The 24,015-nt window shown below is 48.7% G+C and overlaps 10 protein-coding genes across 10 annotated transcripts; 4 read left to right on the forward strand and 6 right to left on the reverse strand.

Moving 5' to 3' along the window:
* Positions 1-2,686: 2,686 nt before the first annotated feature.
* Positions 2,687-4,474, reverse strand: J7337_001821 (uncharacterized protein; the record flags this gene model as incomplete). Its single annotated transcript, XM_044819554.1, has 1 exon — positions 2,687-4,474. One exon carries the CDS (start codon positions 4,472-4,474, stop codon positions 2,687-2,689), a length of 1,788 nt encoding a protein of 595 aa, XP_044687256.1.
* Positions 4,475-4,668: 194 nt separating this feature from the next.
* On the reverse strand, positions 4,669-6,832 carry J7337_001822 (uncharacterized protein; the record flags this gene model as incomplete). The annotated part of the gene is made up of 3 exons (XM_044819555.1): positions 4,669-5,599; positions 5,652-5,738; positions 5,862-6,832. The coding sequence occupies 3 exons, from the start codon at positions 6,830-6,832 to the stop codon at positions 4,669-4,671; spliced, it is 1,989 nt and encodes a 662-aa protein (XP_044687257.1).
* A 1,533-nt stretch (positions 6,833-8,365) lies between these two features.
* J7337_001823 (uncharacterized protein) lies at positions 8,366-9,440 on the forward strand (the record flags this gene model as incomplete). Its single annotated transcript, XM_044819556.1, has 4 exons — positions 8,366-8,684; positions 8,748-8,837; positions 8,897-9,070; positions 9,121-9,440. 4 exons carry the CDS (start codon positions 8,366-8,368, stop codon positions 9,438-9,440), a joined length of 903 nt encoding a protein of 300 aa, XP_044687258.1.
* A 335-nt stretch (positions 9,441-9,775) lies between these two features.
* Positions 9,776-10,576, reverse strand: J7337_001824 (uncharacterized protein; the record flags this gene model as incomplete). The annotated part of the gene is made up of 1 exon (XM_044819557.1): positions 9,776-10,576. The coding sequence occupies one exon, from the start codon at positions 10,574-10,576 to the stop codon at positions 9,776-9,778; it is 801 nt and encodes a 266-aa protein (XP_044687259.1).
* A 457-nt stretch (positions 10,577-11,033) lies between these two features.
* On the reverse strand, positions 11,034-11,474 carry J7337_001825 (uncharacterized protein; the record flags this gene model as incomplete). Its single annotated transcript, XM_044819558.1, has 2 exons — positions 11,034-11,076; positions 11,125-11,474. 2 exons carry the CDS (start codon positions 11,472-11,474, stop codon positions 11,034-11,036), a joined length of 393 nt encoding a protein of 130 aa, XP_044687260.1.
* Positions 11,475-12,072: 598 nt separating this feature from the next.
* J7337_001826 (uncharacterized protein) lies at positions 12,073-14,108 on the reverse strand (the record flags this gene model as incomplete). The annotated part of the gene is made up of 4 exons (XM_044819559.1): positions 12,073-12,270; positions 12,321-13,023; positions 13,069-13,815; positions 13,981-14,108. 4 exons carry the CDS (start codon positions 14,106-14,108, stop codon positions 12,073-12,075), a joined length of 1,776 nt encoding a protein of 591 aa, XP_044687261.1.
* Positions 14,109-14,639: 531 nt separating this feature from the next.
* Positions 14,640-17,286, reverse strand: J7337_001827 (uncharacterized protein; the record flags this gene model as incomplete). Its single annotated transcript, XM_044819560.1, has 3 exons — positions 14,640-15,233; positions 15,282-17,167; positions 17,226-17,286. The coding sequence occupies 3 exons, from the start codon at positions 17,284-17,286 to the stop codon at positions 14,640-14,642; spliced, it is 2,541 nt and encodes an 846-aa protein (XP_044687262.1).
* Positions 17,287-18,223: 937 nt separating this feature from the next.
* On the forward strand, positions 18,224-19,822 carry J7337_001828 (uncharacterized protein; the record flags this gene model as incomplete). Its single annotated transcript, XM_044819561.1, has 3 exons — positions 18,224-18,329; positions 18,383-19,454; positions 19,501-19,822. The coding sequence occupies 3 exons, from the start codon at positions 18,224-18,226 to the stop codon at positions 19,820-19,822; spliced, it is 1,500 nt and encodes a 499-aa protein (XP_044687263.1).
* A 312-nt stretch (positions 19,823-20,134) lies between these two features.
* On the forward strand, positions 20,135-20,507 carry J7337_001829 (uncharacterized protein; the record flags this gene model as incomplete). The annotated part of the gene is made up of 2 exons (XM_044819562.1): positions 20,135-20,303; positions 20,356-20,507. 2 exons carry the CDS (start codon positions 20,135-20,137, stop codon positions 20,505-20,507), a joined length of 321 nt encoding a protein of 106 aa, XP_044687264.1.
* A 563-nt stretch (positions 20,508-21,070) lies between these two features.
* Positions 21,071-22,626, forward strand: J7337_001830 (uncharacterized protein; the record flags this gene model as incomplete). The annotated part of the gene is made up of 6 exons (XM_044819563.1): positions 21,071-21,233; positions 21,309-21,408; positions 21,461-21,610; positions 21,663-22,110; positions 22,160-22,476; positions 22,518-22,626. 6 exons carry the CDS (start codon positions 21,071-21,073, stop codon positions 22,624-22,626), a joined length of 1,287 nt encoding a protein of 428 aa, XP_044687265.1.
* Between the last annotated feature and the right edge of the window lie 1,389 nt (positions 22,627-24,015).

Raw genomic sequence — 24,015 nt, forward strand, 5'->3', positions numbered from 1 at the left:
TTTGCTTATTGCGGTACCGATGACCTGGCTATCTATAGACTTGATGGGTCTTTGTACGGGAAATGCTCATCGAAGGACTATAACAAGAAACTTACATGCCAGAACTCTCATGATGTTATTAAGCATTATGTATGTGGCTAAAGTAAAGTTGCTAAGTGGTGGGGGAGAGTATAAAGAACCGGCATCTGGCCTGATGCTAGTTGCTGGTTGTTGGGTTTCAGAAGTGTTATTTGCAGTCAGTTGAGACTTGTGGCTGAGAACCTAGCTAGGTTATTGTGTCTCCTCGACAGTGTATATAACCACTAGCCGCATATACTTTCAGTTACATATACCTTCACACGTTCCACTTTTGTCCCTTCGAGATTAACAAAACAATTTGCCCTGCCTATTCATTCGTCCACTTTCGCATCGCTCAAGGATCAAGTTTTATCTACCTCGATTATCCCGATCCTCTGCAGCTCGAGACTTCCTTTTTCGTACTTTCCATGACGCCTGGGTGTCTTTACTGCAGCATAAAACTGAAGACACTGACATTTGCCAGGGGATGAAAGAAACCCAGGACCGTGACCCTAAGCGATGGAGATATTCCCCTCGGCACCCTGACTTCCTGGTTGGAATTCAGCTAGATAGCACTTGAATATTGGTAACCGCATCCATGTGGGTTCCTGGGAAGCGATCGTGCGATTTGCCGACCCTCGAGCAGCCTTCCAGATTTTGTGACATGTGTTGCGACGGCTACCAGATTGCTTACCTCAGCCAAGCTGCCTCGCTCACCTCAAGCAAAATGAAAATCATCTCACAGTTTTTGTTCTCGCATGGGCGTATGCTTCATCAGCGCGATGGACCGATCTTTTCTCTCACGCGCTGTCACCGGGACTACACTGGCACTCAGGCTGAACGGTTGGCCACGCGTCCTTGTGACAACACAGAAGCAGTGGTTCATGTTGCAAACGGCAGCGATGGTGCTGGATGGTGAAGGGCAGCTGTACTTTCGACGTTCCATGGTTGGAAGGCTTCTGTTGTTTGTGGACGCTATGAATTCATGTCTCCTTAGTCCGCACTCAACTTTGGAATCACTTCCAACCATCCGATTATTCAGTGCCTTTAGGATTGAAATGCCAAGTCACCAACCCTGTCCGAGTCTTAAGCCAGTAATTTAGTCTACGCTCCATTCCACCAATACTGAAAACCGTGTTACTATTGCGGTAGCCCTCATGCTCCCATTGGCCAACTATGACAGGATGAGCGCTCAACTCCCGGTACGACGAATGTCCGCTGCATCTTCAAGAATCAGGCCAAACACAGATTCGACAAAGAAACCAACCTATGGCCAAGACATGCAGCAGTTGGGCAGATTCCTCACCTTGTCATGCAACTGTCACGAAGTCAAGTCGATTTTTGGCAGTATTTTCTACGAACCTGGCATGCTATTCAATACCAGTAGTCCATTATTCGAAGGCACTGCCACTGTCTTCCATCCAGGACTGATACAAGACCTAGATATTCTGACAGGGATATTTCCAACTCGTTGCCATCATCTTAGCTCACTGAGCTCTCGATTAATATACTCATTGGCATTTGGAAAGATATATGTAATCAAGCCCCCTTTTCCATGTCAAGTTATAGCTATGCTAATTGCCAGAGCCCTTGTTGCTTATGGAAACTTGGCCACTAAGCAAACACCCTTCTGCCTTGTGTTTAGATAGACTGCAGGGTATAGTTTTCCTGAAACGTCGTCATGTCTTTGCTCTACAAGAATATTAGCTCCTGGAAGTCAAACAACCTATAATTTTGCCATCCGCCTTTCTTATAAAATTGTAATATGATCGGTGAGATGATGGCTCACGCCATATTAAGAAAGAACAGCAGAAACCTTACCTAATCTTTCTCCCTCCCAGGTGAAATAAACGCATTTCTTGGTTGCATCAAATCCACAGCCTACAGTATACCCCTCCCGATACTCTCGACTAAGTCTCCAATTGTTCTTAAGCTCATTTTTCACATCATCGTACGTGCTACCACCTAAAGACTCATAGCAGTATGTTAATGCACGCCCCTCGCGTTCGGTCGTCTCGGGAGACGTATCAGAGCTTCTTATAGCCCGTGATGGCGGGAAAATGAGTCATCTTTTAGGTTTTAATGATATCAGCATTTTGCTGTAGCTATTGGTCAGTCATCACGGTATTGATGTCTAAGTTGTGGGCTTGAAGTGTTATTTATAGTTGAGATTTGTGGCTGTGAGCTTATTCCAGCAGAGAGAACCTAGTTAATGCACGCCCGAGCGATCGTTGCCCGTTGGGCATTTTTGTGCCATCGATAAGGCCAATACCCACGTCGCTGTATGACAAGGTCAGAGATCCTGTATGTAAACATAAAAATGTTGAAAGGTAAATAAAATTACTTACAGTTGATCGTTGGGGAAGCCCTTTCTTATAACAATTTCAAAGTAGTAGTTCTCGTCTGTTGGAATGGGATGATCTGCCCGGGCTACTGCATATCTGTCTTCACCATCCGGATAAGCGTCGTCGAGCGTTGCTAATACGACCGAATCATTAGACGGAATATCGAGGCTGCACGAGACTTACTCGTTATCTTAATCTCTCTGGGATCCGCGTTATCGTCTTTCTCGTAAAGAGTCGGATGTCGGTCGTTTTTGTGCCATCGCTGGGGCATCTTGGTGACACCTTTATCTTTTTTGGCCTACCTTATCCACTCTGTTCTGTTGAAGCCTCTCCAGAATCTTCTCCTTCAGTTTAGACTGATTGTAGACTTTGGCGTATTTCAAAGGAGTCCAGCCATCATCATCCTCCACGCTTCCAGTGACACCAGGCACGCTGATGAGCTGATTGAAGAACTCTTCTTTGCCAGCTGCAATAGCAGCATGTAGAGCTAGTTCACAAAGCTCAACGTATTGGAAGTGGTTCAAATTCTGACTTGCAGTGTTGATCGCCTTGAATATGTCCTTCTGGCCAGTTTGACAGGCCCGATACAAGGCACTCTGTCCGCGAACGCTGCCTTGAACAAGATCCAATCTGGTGTGGGGACAGAGTATTTGTGCCATTTCCCAATCTTTTGCACCGATTACATGATCTAATGGTGTCTTGACTTCATAGTCTTTGATGTTGGGATCGGCTTTTGCTTGGATCAGTTTTTTAACGAAGCCTTTGTATCTCATCGCTGCATAGCTCAGTGCCGTTCGACCAGACGGACCAGGAATATTGACGTCGATTCCCTTTTGGGCAAGAATAAAGTCGAATATTTCCTCGCTGTTGGACATGGCAGCAAGGTGTAATGGAGTTCCGAGGTCTTTGTCGTACAGATTCGGCTGAGGATAACGTTCAAAGACTGCCTTGGCGATTGGAAGTTCCTCAGACCCTATAGCCATATGCAACGCTTGTCCAGGACCCGGATCGAAAGTCAATAGCTTCTCGAGCGAGGATTGCTGGGAGCAGGCAATCGCTGTGACCAAGGGGGTCATGCCAACAACATAGGGCTCCCCCAAGTCGAGATTCATTAAGGAGTTGAGAGAAGCCCCACGTGTTACCAACTCCTCAATGCAACTCACATGGCCTTTGATTGAACAGATATGCAGCGCAGTTGCTCCTTGGTAGTCCCCATGGTTCGGGTCGGCATTAGACTCCAGAAGCTTTCTTACTGCCAGAGCATGGCCATTCTCAGCGGCTCTAGAAAGAGGTGTATGGCCGCGTTCAGACGCTATGTTGGGGTCGGCGTTGAATTCTAGCAGCTTCTCTGTAGCCTGAACATTTCCCTCCCAGGCAGCCTTTGAGAGGGGTGTATTGCCGTGTTTAGCGCATGTTACGTTGGGGTCTGCTCCATGTTCGAGTAATAGGTTAAGGAGGCTGTCACTCCACTCTTTCTCCGTATCAACAAAGGGTTCTACGATGAGACCCGTTCTCCCACATTCCTTGTCTTCGTCATTGATGGGCAATCTGGCATTCAGATTCACCTTCTCCTTCGCCTTCTCCAATAACTCGCGTATCACAGGAACTGCCTTTTCGCCATCTAGGCATGCTCGCAAGAAAGGAGTGACGCCTGCTTTGTCTGGTTCATCAACGATGATATCTGCATTAGAGTCCAGCAGCGTTCTAACAATTTCCAGGTTGTTTGATCTCATCGCTTTCGCAAAGGGAAGTAAGCCATCTCCATTCTTCAGATTTGGATCCGCTCCAGCATCAAGCAGAGTCTTTATCACATCCACGCGAGCGCTTTCGATCGCAATGTGCAACGCAGTGTCGCCAGAACTCGGGTCTATCCAGTTGAGAAGACTATTGTCTGCTGATATCGTAACCTTTACGATATCCATCCAGGCATGGTGTACGGCCAGCTGAAACAAAGCCCCGGTGATGGTCGCACGATTGTGGTCTAGAAGAAATTTCACAATGCTTTCATCGCCACTTTTTGCGGCAATCATCGCTGCTGTTTGGCTAAGTGGAACGCAGTCTAAGTTCGCCATCTTGTTTGAGGATTGTAAAGGAGGAGGAGGAGGAGATGCATGCTGACTTTGGACTAGAATTGCCTCAATACACGTGACTAACTTTACTACGAAAGAGAACTAACAGCCAACACCTGGTAAAGGTTAAGTGGATTAATCAATCCTTGCCAAAACGCACGGTCAGGCGAATGATCCATCCTACAGGCATTGCCGCCCTACATTTCGACGCTCATTCGCCGTGCAGTGGACCCCCCATCAGACAAGTAGACAGGTGTGAGCGTCCATCTCACACAACCTCCCTCATCAAGCGCCTCGTAGTAAGTCCCTCCCCAAAGATCATCTCTCTTTGCACCCCGACATTCAAATCTCTCCAAGGCATTTTTGCAGCTATTCCCCAGGAAAAGGTCACTCTTGGCCTTGCACCTCTCATCCGTGGAGTTCCAGAGGGGAGGGGTATCCCAGCCGACCGAGATGAATATGCCGTGCGTGCCTTCTGTTGGGAATCGATTCACCGCAAAGTCTGGAATTCCCGTGGGTGCAGGCTTTCTAAGCTTCCGTGAACCGTTACAGAAATCTTGTATAGCGTCTCTCAGTTGATCGAGGGTGTACGGCTGCAGCTTTTCGTCTATCTTCATCCAGCTATTACGCTCGCAGAGACACTTCTCTCCGATATTCTCGGTGAACTTCCCATCAACCACTGTTGGGTACGGTCCGGTCTTGGCTGGACATGTACCAGTCCACACTGATTCTGTAGGCTCAGATGCATCTCCAGTCGTCGTTGTTGCTCTCTTAGTAGCAGTGCCAAACATTGAGTCAAGGTCTGACTGCACGTGATTGGCTATACTCTCAAGTTGTTCTTCGCTCAATTCCATGTCATCCCAGGTTTCCATTGCACGAAGAGACCTGTACGTTGGGATCCCCGATGTGGCCGTAGTTACATCGGTTCCCGTTATTGTCTGGCTGTGGTCCCGAACCTTGCACCCATAAACAGTGCCACAAGTGGAGATCACACCGCTGGAGAACGTAGTGGTTACTGTAGCATCAATGCTAACAGCATATGATGTGCTCGTAACACACAACTCGGCCGAATCGGTCTCACAGGCCGTGGGCTCATCTGAAAATGTCGGAGTGTTTCCAGGGCCGACACTACATTGAAAGTCAGCATCTTCAACATTCTCTTGGGGTTGGAGTGTCTCACGTGAAGCCGGGCCAGTCTGGAAGTGGTTGGTTCGTATTGATCTCGATGCCGCCTTTGGGGTTATCGGAAATGGCTGGCGGGGGACCACTATCGCCACGTTAGTAAGGAGAAGGCAATCATAGATTCGGGATACAGTACGGAGGATAGGTACCAGGTGGAAGAGAAACCCCCCATCCAGATATGGGTCCAATACATGCGTTAAAGAACCACATGTTGCAAGGTATCGCGAAGCCATCATCCCGAGTCTCAGGCATAGTGACGGATGTTGTTACAGGTACAGCAAAGTAAGTACTCGTTGACGAGGGCGAGGGCTGCTCGTTGTCGCTATGACTAGTTGTAATGTGTCCTGGTTCAGTGGAAGGTGCATCATCGCCCCGTGTTGATTGTTCTCTCAATGGAGTCGTCGGTTCGACAGACGTGGCGCTGGTCACCCCATTGACCTCTGTTTCTGAGACTGATGTGGGTGGGATTGAGGGGTTTGTGCTGGTGGTCCCAGATCCCGTTGCAGCACCTGTATCTGACTCTGACACGCTCGTCTCAACTCGGGATGAAGTATGGTGTTCTGTGGAAGGTGAAATGGTGGAAGTATCTGGCCCATTCGAGTTTGCGGTAGACGCAGGAGATCCAACATCGCTTGTGATTGAGGTTGTTGACGAGTTATCTGTAGAAAGGTTCGGGCTTCCACTGGGTTGTTCGGTGCTGGTGGTGCTCACACCAGATGGCTCAGGTACAACAGTCTCAGTGGCGGGGTTGGTCTCTTCCGAATTGCCAGCTCTGGTTGTCCCGAGTCCAGTTGGGATAGTTGCTCCAGGACTGCCATCAGATGAAGTATCTGGACCATTGATAGACGCATCTGTACTGGCTGGGGGAAAGGCAGACTCCCGAGAGTCACTCTTTATCACAGTACTCCCGGTAGAGAGATGGGATGACTCGGGACTGTTGGTACTGGGTGAAGTAATATCTGTGAATCGAGTAGAGTCGGATTCAGAATCGGGAGACCCGACCGATGACTGTTCATTCGGGTTTGGGTTGGTCTTTGAGGATTGGGAGCCAGGCTCTGGAGGATGAACTGCAGTAGATACCTCGCCATCTGGCCTGGTGAACACGGTTGAGATACTCGGAATGGATGGAGTGGACGGTTGGCTTCCATGGGTGGACTCCGAGCTGTCAGGCTCACTCATGACTGGAAGATGGTTTGAAGTTGCACCCTCTTGGACAGTGGAAAGCAAAGTCGTTGCTTGGCCGATTGGTTGGGTGACGGTAAATGGTGCAGTATGGCCGGCTTCATCCTGGCTACTAAGCGCGAGACTGCCTGGCAGAGTCTCTGACACTGAGATGGCAATTGTCTCCGTTTTGTGAGAAGATACTGTAGGCAAGGACCCAGAGATTTCTCTGTCTGTGGTAGGATGTTCAGGCTTGGGTCGAACGACTGTAACTATAGTGCTGGTACGATCGGGCCTCAAAGATGAAGTCCAACTGTCGGGCTGATAGCACAAATCATAGGGACCACATTGCCAGCCTTCACGACAACAGCCCACGCCGCAGCATTTTCTGTCTAGCGGAATAATTAGTATCGTTTCACGGAATACACGGGATACCTGAATGACATACTAGGACCGCATATATGCTCGGGATATCCGTCTTTACTAGGGCAGCAGGTTTGTTCTCCTTCGATAGCACGGCAGTAACTTCCGCACTGACAGAGGCCTGCTTCACATTGTCGTAGAGGCTTGTTTTGGGCGGCTATGACAAGGGAATGAGCGAGAAAAAAGACAAAAACGATGTGAGTCAGATTTCTCATGATGACCAAGGATCCTGAATAATGAACGTAAAAGAGAATGAGTGTGTAGTTGTCCGCACTTGAATTACACAACAGGATAGCTGTACTGATTTAATCTCTCGCCTGTACTTTGGGTCATGTCATTGTCCAGAAGGCGCATGCCTACGTGTCTGCCTAATCTCGAGGCTCAGCTACGATAATTTACAACATCCGCCTCGGCCGAGATCATAAGGATGCTGCACGTCCTAAACCTCCTACCAACAGAATGGGGCTGTGGAGAAAATCAAAAAGCATGCGCTGATACGGGAGCCACTTATTGGTAGATCCCCCAGGAGTTTACTTGAAACAAGCCAGTGCTCAAGAATTTTAGCAATACCATGAGCCGACTATGCCACGTCCAGACCGTGCGTGCTGTTGGCTAACAACCAACACCAACAAATACGAGACTGATTGAGATACTTTTACCGATGATTGTTGATTAATCGCTCACCGATCTCCGCAGTTCATTTATGTGAAGAAACAGCTTCCCAGGTAGCTGATCCTTCAGACTGCGCAAGATAATGATCCATTGGATAATCCACATCTTCTGAGTCAGAACTCCGTACTATGAGGCTTTTGGCTATGATCACAGACCCTTCACGGGCTTTCCAGGCGTATGATTCCGGCTTTGGCCGGTTTCAGGTGAGGTGTGATTATACAGTTGCATCGGACCAACAGTAATGCCAACAGTAATGCCTTACTGTTCGAGGCAAATCGCAAGCATTGCTATTTCCAAGCACGCCTATTTCCAATATGTCTATTTAGAAGCTTTGTTTCTCAGCTTCTCATAATGGAAACCACCTTGAAGCCTGTCGATCACTGACTCGGGACCCCTCTCACTTTTTTATCTTTTTGTTCATAGGTTTGATGCAGTCTTTCGCCTATGTCAAATATCATGTGGCCAAAACTTGTCTTTTTTCTCAGTTTCCTAGCTTTTGTCTTTGCGGACAATGATGATCCAGAGGATCTTAAGGTTACTCAAGTATTCCGCGTAAAGTCAGGGACTGAACTCGGTGGATGCGATAACTTCGACGTCAACAGATGGTTCTCAGATGCGAGATTGCTTATCAAAGCTGCAAAAGGAGCCTTGCAAGAGGCCCAGCAGTTCTTTGATAAGGGCAACAAAGATTCTCAAATTGAAAGCTATCTCCGAGCATTCTTCAGATTCGACCCGGAGGATGTTTCTGCGAAGTCAACACTCGAGAAGATGATGTGTAAGTCGTGTTGCGTAACCTCACATTTCAGCCGTTTTGAGATAGGTCTAACTGCAAGTACAGATGATATCAACGAGGTCCATGATTCCTTAAAAGACACAAGTGGCGGCGACGATATGCCGTGGGTCTTTTGTGATAGCACATTCGCTGAGCGTTAGTATATCCCGTTAGCCAGGTTGTCCTTTGAATTAGCATAGCACTAAGCGATTTAGAGAAAAGCTGGTCAAGCAAAGCTCTGGTCGAAGGGACAGGCGCCCCAGATCCCGACGACCGGACGATCAAGCAGGCTTTTCCGGACATATGTCAAGAGAACTACACAAAGCGAAATGCCGCTTTGAAGAAAGAGAGGAACGCTAGGAAAAGAATGATGCTCCCTAGAGAGTTTTGTATGCAAACAAACCTTTGGTCTTCATTGCATATCTGACATCTATCTTAGATCCTTTTTGGGTTGATGACTTCAAGCAGTACCGCTATGCCGAAAAGGGTAACTATTGCAACAAGGCAGGGAAAAAGAACATGGCCGGCACAGACGACAACATGCAGCCCAATACCATTACTTTCTGCACAATGAATTGGAAAGATCACAAATACAAGGGCTTGTCCGATTTTCCGCCTGTTGTGGATGAAGGGTTATCCCTTAACCACTTTGCAATTGGTGGCCTTACCTTTCTCCATGAATCATTCCACTACGCCCTTCTGAATGAACATACGCCAGATACTGCGTGTAAGTACGAGAGAATTTCCCTGAAAGTCTAGAGATAAATACTAACATGGCCTCTTCACTTGAAAAGATAATCTAGAGCAAATAACTGGTAGTGCTGCGTTGGACAATGGTCAGATCATTAAAACTGATCAAGCAGTCGCGAACCCGGAATCATGGACAATGTTTGCGCTTGCATGGTACCTTGGGAGTGAGAACAAAGACTTCACGTTTGCGAGTTCCATGTCGAAGCGCTTGTAGTGGCACAGTCAGACATGATGTTGGGGTTCCTTGGGTTAAACGCGTGTATTTCGTTCTAGAATAGAATTTGATGTTGCTGCCTTTGAATGTGCCGAGCAGAATACTATGGGATCTTGAGATATTCCAGACGCTAAGTGGCCCTCTGCCCATTCGCGGCTTCAAATCTGAGCCTGACATCACGCCCGATAGCATCCTCCACCACTCGAACACGCTCGAAAGCCACATGCAACGACTCCCATCCAATAGCACCAAGAGACTTCAAGTCACGCTGAAACGCATCTACAGCAAGCGGATAAGAACGTCCATCGTCTCCCCAAACAAGCCTCTTCTCAGTCGTTTTGTACTTTTGTTCCAGTTCCTGGCTCTGCCACTTGTGGCTCCAAACACTTGCGATAGCACTTTCTCCATGCCAGTCTGTTTGGCCATCTATCCATCCAAACATTGGTGGTTTCTTGTAACAGAGTGGGTTGGGAATTCCGGTTGCTGCCGTGTGAACAAGTTTCTGGGTTTTCCAGATGGCTGTTTGAGTCTCGTGAGTGATAGACGCCGGCCAGTATACAGTGAACAACTCGACGTTAGATGTATATCCAAGAGCGAACATGTTGCCGGTAAATACAATAATCTTGGTCTCCGGTTGCACGTTGTTGGTTGTCAGATTGGCCATTAACTGCTGATGCTCGGGGGACAATTTAAATTTGTCCCATTCCTTCTCCGTCTTCCAACCAACGGCGAGGAAATACTGTTGATCGGACTCAATGATAGGACCGAAATAAGTTTGGTTGATCGAATCTGGGCCCCATGCGTTAAGTGGCATGAAGATTGACTGCTCCGGTTTAGAATCATAATGAAACTTTGTCCATGTCGTGATTCCCTGTTTTTGAGCCCACTCAGAGGCGCTTTGAACACGAAAAAGCTCTTGTGTCGTGGCCATGTTTTTTTCTTGGGGGGATAAACTTAGAGAAGATGAATTTTGTATTTATCCAAGGATACAAATGGGGGGGAAGTTGGCTTTATTTTATGCTCGTTTTGATCAGCCTATCTAGGTGTCACAAGTCAGGGTGGAGATCAACAAGGTCTAAGACCCCTGCAATGTGATTAACAGCGCTAAGTGCGGCCAAGTCCAGTCCGTGGGCTGAAGATGCCTGTAGGTCCACTAAAGTACAGCCAGACTGCTATAAACTAACAAGTCATGTATCGTATCTGCATTCATGTTGGAGTAAGAGTGTGTATCCGATAAGGTAGGCAGAGATAAAACCTGTTGATCAAGCACCTTGAGTTCGAAGAGCTCTGAAATGTTTGACAACCTAAACCAGACATAATTCAAGCCAAACAAGCCATGATACACCGAGTTCCAAATGCCAACTTCACATCCGAATCCTAGGCACGGATCATGGCCGAGCTTCTTCGCAGGTGCCCTTATTTGGGTCGACTCTACAACCCCATCAGTCAAGTCTCAATCCAGGACCACGTAAGACTCACCTGAAAGTCCAAGTGGCTACATCTGAGCTCCCTCCACGAGAGCAACGATTGATCACATTATGGAACTCCTCAACGCAGCCATCGGCATCAAGACCCCAGCCAGTAAAGATCTCATTGTCCCGGACCAAGAACTCGATCCTTTGCGTGGGAGAGCGCTGAAAGCACTTCTTGACAGTTCCGCCACCCTTATACCAACGGTCAAAAACAGCGCGGTCGCCTTTGCAAGCGTCGATGGCATACTGACGTGCAGCGTCGCGGTCTTCAAATTTGGCGCCGGTAAAGAAGCAGATCGCTGAGACGGAGTTGATATATAGACCGATCAAGGCCACGAGGAGATTGAAGGACTTCATTCTGACAGACTTTGTTGGGTTACTTTGTTCGAAATGAAGAGCGGAGAGCATAAATATATAGGTAAAGAGTACTCATTACCCCTCACTGAGCTGGCTGGGCGAGATGACTGTGAGGAAAAGGTTAAGACAGGCTGGTGGCGTTGGGCGGAAAAGCTTATTAGAGATTCGGCCGTAATCAAGAATAGCTTTTCACAAAGAGTGTACTTATGAGATGCACATGTCGCTCGGAGGATTTGGACGTCGCCATCGCCATGGCGACAAACGATGCCTAGAGAGACGAAGAAAGCTGCCGAGAGGTTTAGGAGGTTTAGTGTGGTTTAGTGTCGTTTATTCGGTCTCGAGATGGCAAGAAATCTAGATCCTTTGATTGAAGTTAAAATGACAACTTCCCGGATCAACATGCCTATGCAACCTGTCTCAAACTGCGAGGTATCTATGGATGACGGCGGCCTATAAGGTTAAGCTTTAGGCTGCGAACACAGATAATGAATGACAACACGATGTTTCTTTCTCCCCGATATAAGCTTTTACCCAGAAGCTTTCACGATGTAAACTGCGGGGTATCGTTTCACCAACACCCGAAGGAGATCGCCATAACCTAGGTATCATGATGCATATGCTGACCCTCGTCTATCCAACTCCTTAACCCGTCAGTGTTGACAATCTCGCTCCTGTCGAGGTACGACAGCACTTTTGTGAACTCCTGGATGTACTCCGAAACCCGACGGGAAAGCTGCCTGTCCATCTCAAAGGGGCAGTTCAGCAGGGAGCTCGCAATGCTGCGGACTTTGTAGATCTAGGATAAAGCCTTAGTACGTGGTGACAAGAAGATGAGATGAGACTTACGAGATATAGACCGTTGGGCTCTAGGTAAGCATGGGGGATACTGTGGAGGATATGGAGTAGTTGGCGCGCTACATCTTCACGGTCTCTCCAATTTTGCTTTAGCTGCATCGTGACGTAGGAGTCGTCTCCTTCTCGGTCCTTCATCTCTTGCAAAGCGACATCCATTTTATCAAGCAGAAAGTTCTGTAGCCACAAGTGGCTGACGTGTAGGTTGGCCCTAGTACTCTCATTCTGCAAATGCTCAATATTTGCACCACTAAAAGCATCTTGACGCCTTTCGCCACCATCAAACGATTGATAGTTATCGCCTGGCCCCCACTGGCGCATGTGCGTGGGCAAGCCATCAAGTATATACCGCAGTTGATCAAGAAGATCTCTCAGCTTCGACAGACGCTCTTCTGGGGACCGACCAAAGCCGCAGTTGCAGCCATCATTGACCATAGACTCTCGCATACCCAAGAGGAATGCGCGAGATGCCATGATGAAGACGGTTGTGGAGTGAAACGGCGCGTCGTCTGCTGAGTCTGTGTTATTTGGTAGCCCAACCGATGGTGTCAATGGAAGCTGGCCAACAATTCCTGTTTCGGTTATGTTCTCGTCTACGATATTGAGAGGTTCCAATGCGGCAAAGTTCACATCTCTAATAGTGTAGTTGTCGAGATATGTCAAGTAGTTACATCTACCAGGTTGTATCTTGGAATGGCTACATCTTGTTAGCCGAGAAAGCGGCTAGAACTCGTAGACTTACGCGAAAGTGTAGAGCTGCAGCCAGAACGACTTCTTGCGTAATTGAGTTTCAATCGGATTCAATCCCTCGTACTCAGATACTAGATGCATGCCTAACAGTCGCGCGAGCTGCATTGACTCTGCTTCAAACATGCGGCTTTGGTTGATCTGTCCTACTTGAAACGCTCCGATCGAGAGACAATATGCAGTAGCCCACTTCCGATGGCTGATATGATCCCAGTAGTCCGCGGGGCGAAGGCGGATGCACATCTGAGAGCAGTGACTGATCGTAGCTGTGCGAGTACCGAAGCGAGCTGCTAGGGCATGATAACTGTCAAATTTTGATGGCAGCAAGCCGACAGTCAACGAAGCTATTGATACGAAGAGCAGTAGAGTGTCGAGGTCGGTGACGTCCTTATTCGATGCTAGGTCCTTACGAAAGGTTGGAAGATGTACGACAGGAACGAGTGGGTAAATATGGTCGATATAGTCGGTCATGATGATCATGAACAAGCTTCGGGGGCATATTTCATCCGTCTGGAACTGTGTATCGAATAACTCGGCATTTCGAGATTGGTTGAAGTGCGCGACATGGCTGTGAATAGGTGGACGGCTGGGCGATGGCGCATTTGGCGACGATCCAAATGCCAGCGTCAGATCAGAATTACCAAGAGATGTCGGAACTTCTGTATGGAGTGTTTCTTCTTCTTCGTAATGGGTTGGACTCTCGACGTGTAACTCTGGAGAGATGACAGCAGGTGGCTGAGTTCTGATAGTTGTTAGCCAGGTCTTCATGTGACGCGACGTACCAGCATACCTTCTTCTCTTCGGTCCTCGAGGCCGTGTCGGTATGTCAAAACTACACTGAATGTGCAACCTCGAGCACCCAACGCAATGCGCCGCTGTTCCTGCACCATCCCTCGGAAACACGCACTTCCTCCGCCGAGCACGACACGCATCGCATGCCCTGGTACTCAACTGCCTCGTCTTTTCTCCGCGAGCTGTGGTCGAGTCATCGGCTTCATTGTCGGTCGATAGCCCTGATGTGCTGGGGTCTGCCATGATGGGTAACCGGTCAGTCGGGTCAGTTTCTGGGGTTGATGAGGCGGAGAAATACAGACTGCGGAGTTAGCTTGGACTTTTTTGTTAGTTCGTTTTTGTCGGAGCCGCAATTCTACGCCTAAAGCGATGGAGAATGCCGAGGACTCGGTCCAAGGGACGAAGTCTTCTGATCAGATTAATCGACGTGCCTTAATTCGTAATATGTGATCTCGAACTATTAGGAAGCTGTCAATGTTTGGGCTTTAGTAGTACTCCGCTACGATCGATCTGGGTTATGTGTTATGAAGCAATAATTCGCTCGGCTATGATGTTCCAACCAATTTATTAATGGAGGATTGCACGGGGCAAACAACCTGGGTGCATCACAGCCCCAAACCACATGACTCAAACCAAAATTTAAGCTCACGGTAGAGATATTTGAATAGAAGAAAAGTTTTTAAGTTTATTGCTTCTTGCATTAGAACATTAGTCACTGACAGGGGACAGAATGAAAAAATGGTAATGCATGTCATGTAGGGTAGTTGACTTTTGTCATGCCCGAAGTCCACGCCACGTCGTCGCGTTCCGGACAGTAAAAGTCTTCTCCAGGAACTCACATCTACTGCTCATACCCACCAATACCGTGTAGTCCCCGGGGTCACTGCACCAATAGTCTTCCCTCTCACTCCAATAACTCGTCGCACGTAGCACATCTAGCTCAATCTTTGCGACGCGACTTGCACCTACTTCAAGATGTATCTTCGTAAAGTCCTTGAGCTCTTTGCTGGATCTCGTGATCGTGTCAAGAGCTGAGGCAGTAAGCGGCGTTGGATGCGGCGGCTTAACGTAGACTTGCACGACAGCAGCGCCTGATCGCGAGCCGATGTTTGTCACGTTCACGCTTACTGTCATCTTGCTGCTCTCAGAGGCAACGTGCTCTTCAATCCGTACGTCGGACAGATCAAAGGTAGTATAAGACAACCCATGACCAAAAGGGAACAAGGGTTCAATGTCAAGCGTGTCGTACCAGCGATAGCCGACATGCACGTCTTCGCCGTAAAGCACGCGACCTCCCTCTGATCGGAAGCTTAGGGCGCTGGGGTTATCTGCCACGCGTCTAGGCATGGTAATTGGCAGTTTGCCAGACTAAAAAGAGTAAGTAATGTTCAGTGAAGCACAAAGAGATTGACTTACGGGACTGACTGCACCGAACAATACGTCTGCGATGCCATTACCAGCCTCATTACCACCAAACCACGCTTGCGCAATGGTACTAGCCTGATCAACCCACGGCATCGAAACAGGCGTGCCACTCTGTATAAGTACCACTGTATTGGGATTCGCTTGTAGCACAGCGGAGATCAGTTCATCACTCCCAGGAGGAAGAGACATATTTGCTCGATCCTGCCCTTCACTCTCCCACTCTCCACTCGTCCCAACACACAGAACAACTTGATCGACGCTCTTGGCCAGTTCAACCGCGTCTTGGAGTGCCTGTCGTGGCTCAAGTCTGGGGCAGCCACCAAGACGCATACCGCCTTGGCCAAAGTCAACGACTCCAGAAACCTTGAGATCAGAGGTCTTGTCGCAGCCCCAGCGCACGACGACGTTGTAACACTTGCCGCCTTCGAGCATCTTGCTACCTGTTTTCTCGATCGTGCCGCAACCGAGGAATGAACTGCCTGGCTTTTGGTTCTTTACATTCGAGACTACCAGCTCACCATCAATGAATAGCTCGCCAGTGCCATGCACACAAAGACCAAAGTCCCATTCTCCAGACTTCTCTGGGGACAAGACACCCTCCATCTCAGCGTACCAAATCTGCTCCAGTGCTGGATGCTCATAATCCACAAACCAGATATTTGAGTCATCAAGAATTCTAGTCTCGAGGACTTTGCGTGTATCTGGTCCTGAAGTCGGAGGTGGGTCATTGTATATGCGAAGAGTGAATCCTTGACGCTGTTCGTCAACCGTCTTCAGCAGCTTGCCTATTTGAGGCAGTGATCGATGGCCGTAGAGTCCTTTAGTGAAAGAAACGTCCTTCGCGATAACTTTGATGCCCTCCAGTGGAGAAACAGTATGGTACGCTCGAAGACTTGCACTTCCACCACCGCAATAAGTGCTGATGTCGGCATTGGGCCCAATGACTGCCACTTTCTTCGTAGGGTCCAGAGGCAAAACTCCCCTGTCATTCTTGAGCAACACCACCGACTCAGCAGCAGCTTCTCGTAACAGACGGGTATTTTGTTCGCTCTGAAGTTGAGTCTCCGGCGCGTTTGGAGGTATGCTTGTGTTCTCGATAGAATGCTTGACCAGCTTCAAGACATTCCTCACGCGTTCATCCAGCGTTGACCTCTTGACATTGTTCGACGTAACAGCGTGAACCAGAGTCTCACCGCGCCATCGCGTAGGGCCCGGCATCTCGAGATCTTGCCCCGCGTTGATGGCCTCAGTTGTACTGTACGTGCCGAACCAGTCGCTCACAACCAAACCATCCCACTTCCACTCATCGCGCAGGATATCTTGCAACAAGTGGTGATTATCTGGCGCATGCGTCCCGTTGACCTTATTATACGCTGTCATAAAAACCCTCGGACTCGCCATCTCAACGGCAATCATAAACGGCATAAGATACACCTCTCTCAACGCCCGTTCCGTAACCTGCACATCAACAGCCATCCTCGCACTCTCCATATCATTACAAGCGAAATGCTTCATCGTAGCAGAAACGCCATTCTTTTGCACACCACGCACATAATGCCCCGCCAAGATACCCGAAAGGAAAGGATCTTCAGAAAACGACTCAAAGCCTCTTCCGCCTAACGGCCCTCTCTGGATATTGACGGTAGGACCAAGAAGAACATGAGCACCTTTGGCGTGAGCTTCGTCGGAGAGTAATTGTCCAAGACGGTGGGTGAGATCAGTGTTCCATGTTGCGCCGAGCGCGCTGCCGCAGGGGAGGCAGGATGATGGGGTGCTGTCGAAGAAGTGAGTTCCTCGTACGCCGTTGGGGCCGTCTGAGAGGCGGATTGGGGGTATTGAGAGACGTTCAATTGATGCTGTATGCCACCATCCGACTCCTTGAAGGACAGTTAGTATTGGTATTAGTTGTAGAGATCTAGCTTCTTTGTGACTTACCAGCTGTGAGCTGGACCTTTTCTTCAAGGGTCAATTGCTGTATGAGGGTCTCGACATCCATTCTGGGATACCTCATCTCAATTACTCGGGTCTTGAAAAGTGATGATGTGATTGCTGATTGACAAGGCAAGGGACTCTAGTTCAAGCCAAAGTGCAATTAACTAACCAAAAACGAGACAGAGCTATATAGTTCATGAGCATGATGGCGACTCAGCATTGTGATCCTCGTGGTCCATCATGGGACCTAATTCTCCGCCAGAGTCACAGGTAATCCACATTTTATCCAAGACTGCACTGACCATCACGGAAGATATCCACCTCCCGAATGATGTCCTTAGGGAGCAGGAAAACATGAGACCTAAGTTTGAGGTGACAAAATAAACTCCGCAAAAAGCATCCTAAATTTATACTAAGTTACCTAGATCTTTTTATCAATCAGGCTCAAGGCCCCGAGTTTTATTTCCTCCCCTAGGATGCCTTGCATGATGCACCAACTAAATAACTATTTCTCCTCAAAGCTCCGGTATCATCTGCCGCGTTCTTTACAAGGGGCGGAGAAATACATCCCCACCAAACCACTCCAACAACCAAGCTAAATCTCAATTCTCCGCTTCATAGCAAGCTTCTCCAAATTCGTTACGTGAAATCCCCACCAGCAAATCTCCGCAATGCGATATCGCCCTTGTAATTTTCTAGCGGTATGGGGAGACGCGAAAACGTCTGATTCCCCATGGGCAACATTTACTCTGGGGTTTCGACAGAGCTTAGTGTGCCATGTGACACTCTAAATGGCGTGGAGTATTTTGGTGGATTTTTTTCGTTCGTTAGAAGCGCGTATAGGAGGAGTATATAGACTTGCATACGTCCCCAGCAAATGGTCAATGATCGACACAGGCTTTTGACAACAGTTTTCAACTATCTCTTGGATTTGATCCTCGATTTTTCTTTTTCTTTATACCTCACGCCAATTAAATTGTCCTCGAATACCTGCAGCCACGATGGGTACCGTCGCTGAGGTTGGCCATGGGCCTTCCCACCAACCATGGTACAAGACAAGCCACTTGATCAAGCTCAACTCCATCATCCTATCCCTAGTCCTCTTCTGTAGGTCCTCACCCTTGCCATTCCAGCTCTCCCACTTACCAACTCTTTCACAGCCTCAGCAAACGGCTACGACGGCGGACTCATGGGCTCCATCCTCGCCCTCAACACCTGGAACACATTCATGCACCACCCAACGGGCGCATATCTCGGCTGGATGACAGCAATCTACTGGCTCGGCAACGGCCTCAGCACCCCCCTCGCAGCATGGTGCTCCAACCGCTACGGCCGCAAGCCCGGCCTCTACGCCGGCTACTTCTTCCTCATAATCGGCGTGGGCATGCAAGCCGGCGCACCCAACGAAAAGGCCTTCACGTACGCTCGCCTCTTCATCGGTTTCGCTGCTGGCTTCTTGGGAAACTCTGCGCCTGTGCTTATCAATGAGATCGCGTATCCTTCGCATAGAGCTATTGCGAGTGCGCTGTTTATGTGCGGGTGGTATGTTGGCGGTACGATCTGTGGATGGGTTACGTTTGCGTGTCGTGTTATTCCTAACGATTGGTCCTGGCGCATTCCTGTTTTGCTGCAGATTTTCTTACCGCTATGTGCGCTGCCGGGCTTTTTGATGGCGCCGGAGAGTCCGAGATGGTATGTTAGTGTTGGACGGTTGGAGGAGGCGACGGAGGTTATTGCGAGGTATCATGCTGGTGGGAACAGGGATGATCCGATCGTGAGCACGCAGATGATGGAGATTGAGGCTGCTATCACGGCTGAGAAGGATGCGGCTAAGAGTGCGTCTTATCTTGACATGTTCAAGACCAAGGGAAACCGACATCGATTGTTCATCTCGGTCACGCTGGGCTTTGTTGCGCAGTGGGCGGGCAATGGTGTTGTTTCATACTATCTGCCTCTTGTTTTGACCTCAGTTGGTCTCAAGACTACAACGGAGCAGACTCTTATTTCTGCTTGCCTCAACGTCTGGAATCTTCTCTGGGCTACTGCCGCGGCAGTGAGCGTTGATCGCCTTGGTCGACGATTCCTTTTCTTGACTTCGGCGACTGTCATGTTTTTGTCATTCGTTGTCGTCACAGCCCTCAGCGCATCATTTGCCAAGTCTGGTGCTTCATCAGTAGGATTGGCTGTTGTGCCATTCCTATTCATCTTCTTTGCAGGATATGACGTCGGACTGTAAGTTTCACTCATGTTTTGAGATGGTCACAGCTAACATATTTAGAACACCCTTCCTTGTCGCTTATCCTTGCGAGATCTGGCAATTCTCTCTTCGATCTCGTGGTCTCACAGTTGCTTGGTGCACAACTGTGGCGTCAATTTTCTTCAACAGCTTCGTCAACGCCATTGCTCTCGATGCGATTCAATGGAGGTACTACATTGTGTTCGCCGTGATTCTCTTCATCTTCATCTTCGTTGTCTATTTCACATACCCTGAAACACGTGGACATACCCTGGAGCAAATGGCGGTCATCTTTGATGGAGAAGATGCTGTGCCGTCTCAGGCCGTTGCCCTGGAAAAGACTGACGTTGAGGAGAAGGAATAACGACTGGAATGTTGAGATAAGATAAGAGGTGTTAGTAATCAAAACAAGCATCGTCGATCGGTCGATCTAATGATATGATCGACGATTGATTGGTTGAGAGTGAATCTGACGTTTTAGGCTGCTGTTGCTATCAATGACGTCAGTGTGAATGAATGTATCATGTGCCCGGTCTCGTCTCGTGGTAAGCTTGATTTGATTCCTCTCAAAAAGGCTTCTCTCCTTTTCCTTTTCCTTTTCCTTTCCCCTCTTCTTCTGTATAAACATTCTATCTCAACCAAATCTCTCAACCAACAGTCAAAAGTGATTGTCAAAATGCTCAACAACGCTGTCTTCGCCTTCCTCCAGCTCTGGCTCGCTACGCTTGCCTTTGCTGCTCCCATTGCTGACGAGGTCACCATCACTGGCGCTGAGCCTTGGCACTACGGAACTGGCGGTGGAATTGTCGGTTTCATCGTTTTGGTTCTCGACATCCTTGTCTGGAGTGCGTATCCCCATGTACCCCCGCTGCGCGAATGATGCTAACAAATCTACAGTCGAGGTCCTCCAGTCCAACCGCCCCGTCTCGCACAAGATCCTCTGGTGTCTTGTTGTCTTCCTCTTCCCCATCGTCGGAATGATCGTCTACTACCTCTTCTCCAACCGCAAGTCTCACATGCGCAACTCTGACTACACCCCCGTTCCCTAAATCCATTGCGCATCAATTGACGACAGTCACGCGACAAACAGCAACAACACAACAAATGATGAAACGGGGCTGGGGAATGACGTACGAGGCAGTGGAATTACGGAAGTGGAAACGGGCAACAGATAAATAAGATAGCGACTTGTGTTTTTTTTTTTTTTTTTGCAATGAATTGACGAAATATTTACTTGGGGCCTTCGAAATACGCCTTGCAATTGTGACAATACGGCCGCGACCATGGCTGTGTCATTCAGCCTGGCCAACATCCAACTAAATTGACTTTCTGCCTGTCTCAATTCCCTGCTTGACCGTGAAATAAATTCATTTTCTGCCTTGACTGACTCGTTATCCCAGTTAATTACACTTTTTTTGCACGACCAACTGCATATGCACGTCTATGCGCGCGACAAGTGAAACACCAACATGGCGAAGCACTTCAGCCGGCCGTTGGCTGAGGCCCAACACAATGTACTTAGCTACGCCAGAATCCATGCAAACACCCAACAAGAGTTACACACAAACAATCGCAATTTTATTTTACCATCCACGGCGCTTCCCAATACACAATGCCACCCAATAAACGCGAGATTCAGCGACAGCTGATGGAAAAATACAACATCATTTTTGATGGGCCAATTGACTCAGTCGCCAATCCTCAGTGGCCGAGCAATTGCGACACCATCTTCGACCACATTCGGCGTCTGGGTAAAACCGATTACTTAGAATACCGTGAGAGCGTATCCGCAGACTACACACGGTTCCCATGGAGACACTAGGTCCAGCGGCGCGCAAAACGGATTGCAGAGAGCGCTAAACGGTGCTTGAAGAGCCGGAAGAATGAAAGCGGATGGCGTCTGGCGCTCGAGTCCGAAGTCTTGGCCCGATTCTCTGTAGAGATCGCGTGGTAAGTCTCGTCGAGTTCTTCATTCTTGGCAAGATTACTGATTATTGAAAAGTCGGAATTGCCGTGGCCGACTTTGGCGCTCTGAACAAGAAGCCGATCCAAGCACTCAACCAGCTAAGGAGGGCGATGCCAATTCTCTCAGGGCTCGACAGAGCAAACGTCAGCCCTGCACATGTAATCCCAACGACCTGTCACGAGACATGTAAGCGTACTGCATAGCATTGATGAGTTTGAACTAACATTCATCTCTATAGACAAGAGCTGGGAATTAGCCCCTTGTTCGACGATAGAGCTGAAGAAGGGATAGTCTACTCCAGTGAATTGCGAGCGGAGCTCCCGAAGCGCGAGCATCGCCCTGATCGTGTTTATGGACTCCATGTTACCGAAAGACTCTCTCGGCTACTCAGCTACGCCGAGGATGTCAGGAGTAGTCCGTTTAGGCTTGATGGAGATCCTCTTGTGTTTCCTTTTCTCGTCATTGAGGCGAAATCCGAGAAGAGTACTGATAGTTTCACCAATAACCAGGTTCAGACTGCCTTCGCTATTCGAGAGCTCCTGTCCATACAGCACGAACTATCGCAGGCTACCAATGAAGGAAGAGAATGGGATGGAGGTCCACTTGTTTGGTTTCTATCCTATAGAGGCGAGGAATGGAGAGTATCCGCCGCCTTCGTCCATACAACCGCCGATAAGATATTTTATGTCAGTGTTGCGAATACGGGCCACGATTATGGGCTGACCTGGCTTATAGAGAGTCGTTCTTCTTTGGAGTGGCTGTGTCGACTCACTAGGTGGAGCACTTCAACTTCTCCTCATCATCGACTATATTGCTGACTGGGCGCGGGACATCTACCGCGAGGGCATTGTACACAGCCTGCAAAAGTTTGCACCCCACGATTCAGAAAGCTTGAGACGTGATGTTGACATCCCCTCAAAGGCTGGCAATGTTGCACGGTGGGTTGCCAGTAACCTCGGCAACAGTGACGACGCAACGAGTCAGCCCACCGGAGACCCTCTGCGCAAATTCGACACCGAAGCAGGAGTTCTTCGGGACGCTAGATTTGTCCGGTCTCATTGCATTGGTTTAGCTATCACCCACCACAATGTAGAGCCGTTCCTGAGGACAGCCACGACGAACAGGGAGACAAGCGACCTTATATTCTCCCTTTTAGAGAATTTAGAGAGACCCTGTCTCGTCAAGGGCCAGATGCTCAATGACTTGGAACTCCTGTGGACAGATACTGACCGCAGTCTGTCTGACATACTACACCCAGAAGATGTCTTCTACGTTGTATTTGCAGCAACGTTTCATCTCAGCCCGAGTTGGGAGCCAGTGAGAGAACTTACCTATCTAGCGGTCTCACAAAAGCTTGTTCAAGACTCAATCCGATCCTCGCCAGACTCACTTCCAAGTATCGTACTCTTTGAAACAGCACCTATGATTGAGACATTGGAAGGATTCCGAGGTCTTCTACATCTATCAGCCGAGGATAACTTGGCTGCTTGTCTCTACAACCTTTGTATTCGAGTTGACATAGAACCCAGCGCTCGAGATTCCGAAATCGACTTCGTCTGGAAGAAATTACCCACTTTTGCGACAAACGATAATCGAGCTGCACAGAAACCAAGAGTTTTTCGTGCTTGCTCACGGCCTGGAGCAAGTAGATTCGTGCATAAGCTCTACTCCAGGTATAGGATTGGAAGGAACGAACCAACCGTGTCATTCTTTCGTGTATCGTCGGCAATGGATCAGTTGGCTACTGCAGAGGATTTGCGAGAGCGACCTCAGCTTCTAGATGAGACGATCTGGCCATGGAGAAATGATAGAGAATGGAAAGCTGCGAGGGCATCAACCAGGAAATTTTTGATTGCCAGGAAAGCTGCTGAGGTCACGTACTTTCAAGCAGAGCTGTGCATATTTATCCTCGATGTGTCACTGGCTGTGAAAGGCATTCCTCGGACTCTGTTTTCCTGCCCACCGGAGACTCACGTACTTATGTTTATATACGGCGACGATCACGACGCTACTGATCAGTGGAGATCAATACTGTATTCACGAACTGAGGTTAGAAGAAGTTGGAACTTTGCTATTTATACCTCAGATAACATAATGCGCCTTGGAAGTCATCTTGAAAGGTTTCGGAATGAGTTAAGGCAATATCGGGGGTTTGGGTTACGATCCAAGTGGAAAGAAATTACAACAGGTTGGGCCCAAGGTCAGAATATTAACTCTCTAGACTTGGCATCTACCCGGCCTTTCACACGACGTTCGGACCAAGGCTCACTGAGCAGCATGCTTCTCAGTATAAGAAACGATGAAAATGAGCGGCCGCTCCAAATGCCTACAATATCCGATGACTTCATGGTTATTAAGGAGGAAGATTGTGTCACGCCGAGGACAGTGGGTCCCTCGGAGAGGAAGATCATACGGGCATACAGGCCCGACGGAGCTGGGAGGATGCAGCATCAAGAAAGCCTACCTGGCAGCGATACCGGCGATGACTCTCCCAGTATGTCAGAGCGACGAAGAGGGAAAAGGCCAATGAGGGCGGTGGATGAGTCTGACGAGGCTGAATCTTCAGCACATGCAGAACGACGAGCTCGCCA

Source organism: Fusarium musae, chromosome 1 (genome assembly GCF_019915245.1).
Source record: "Fusarium musae strain F31 chromosome 1, whole genome shotgun sequence".
Taxonomy (NCBI): domain Eukaryota; kingdom Fungi; phylum Ascomycota; class Sordariomycetes; order Hypocreales; family Nectriaceae; genus Fusarium; species Fusarium musae.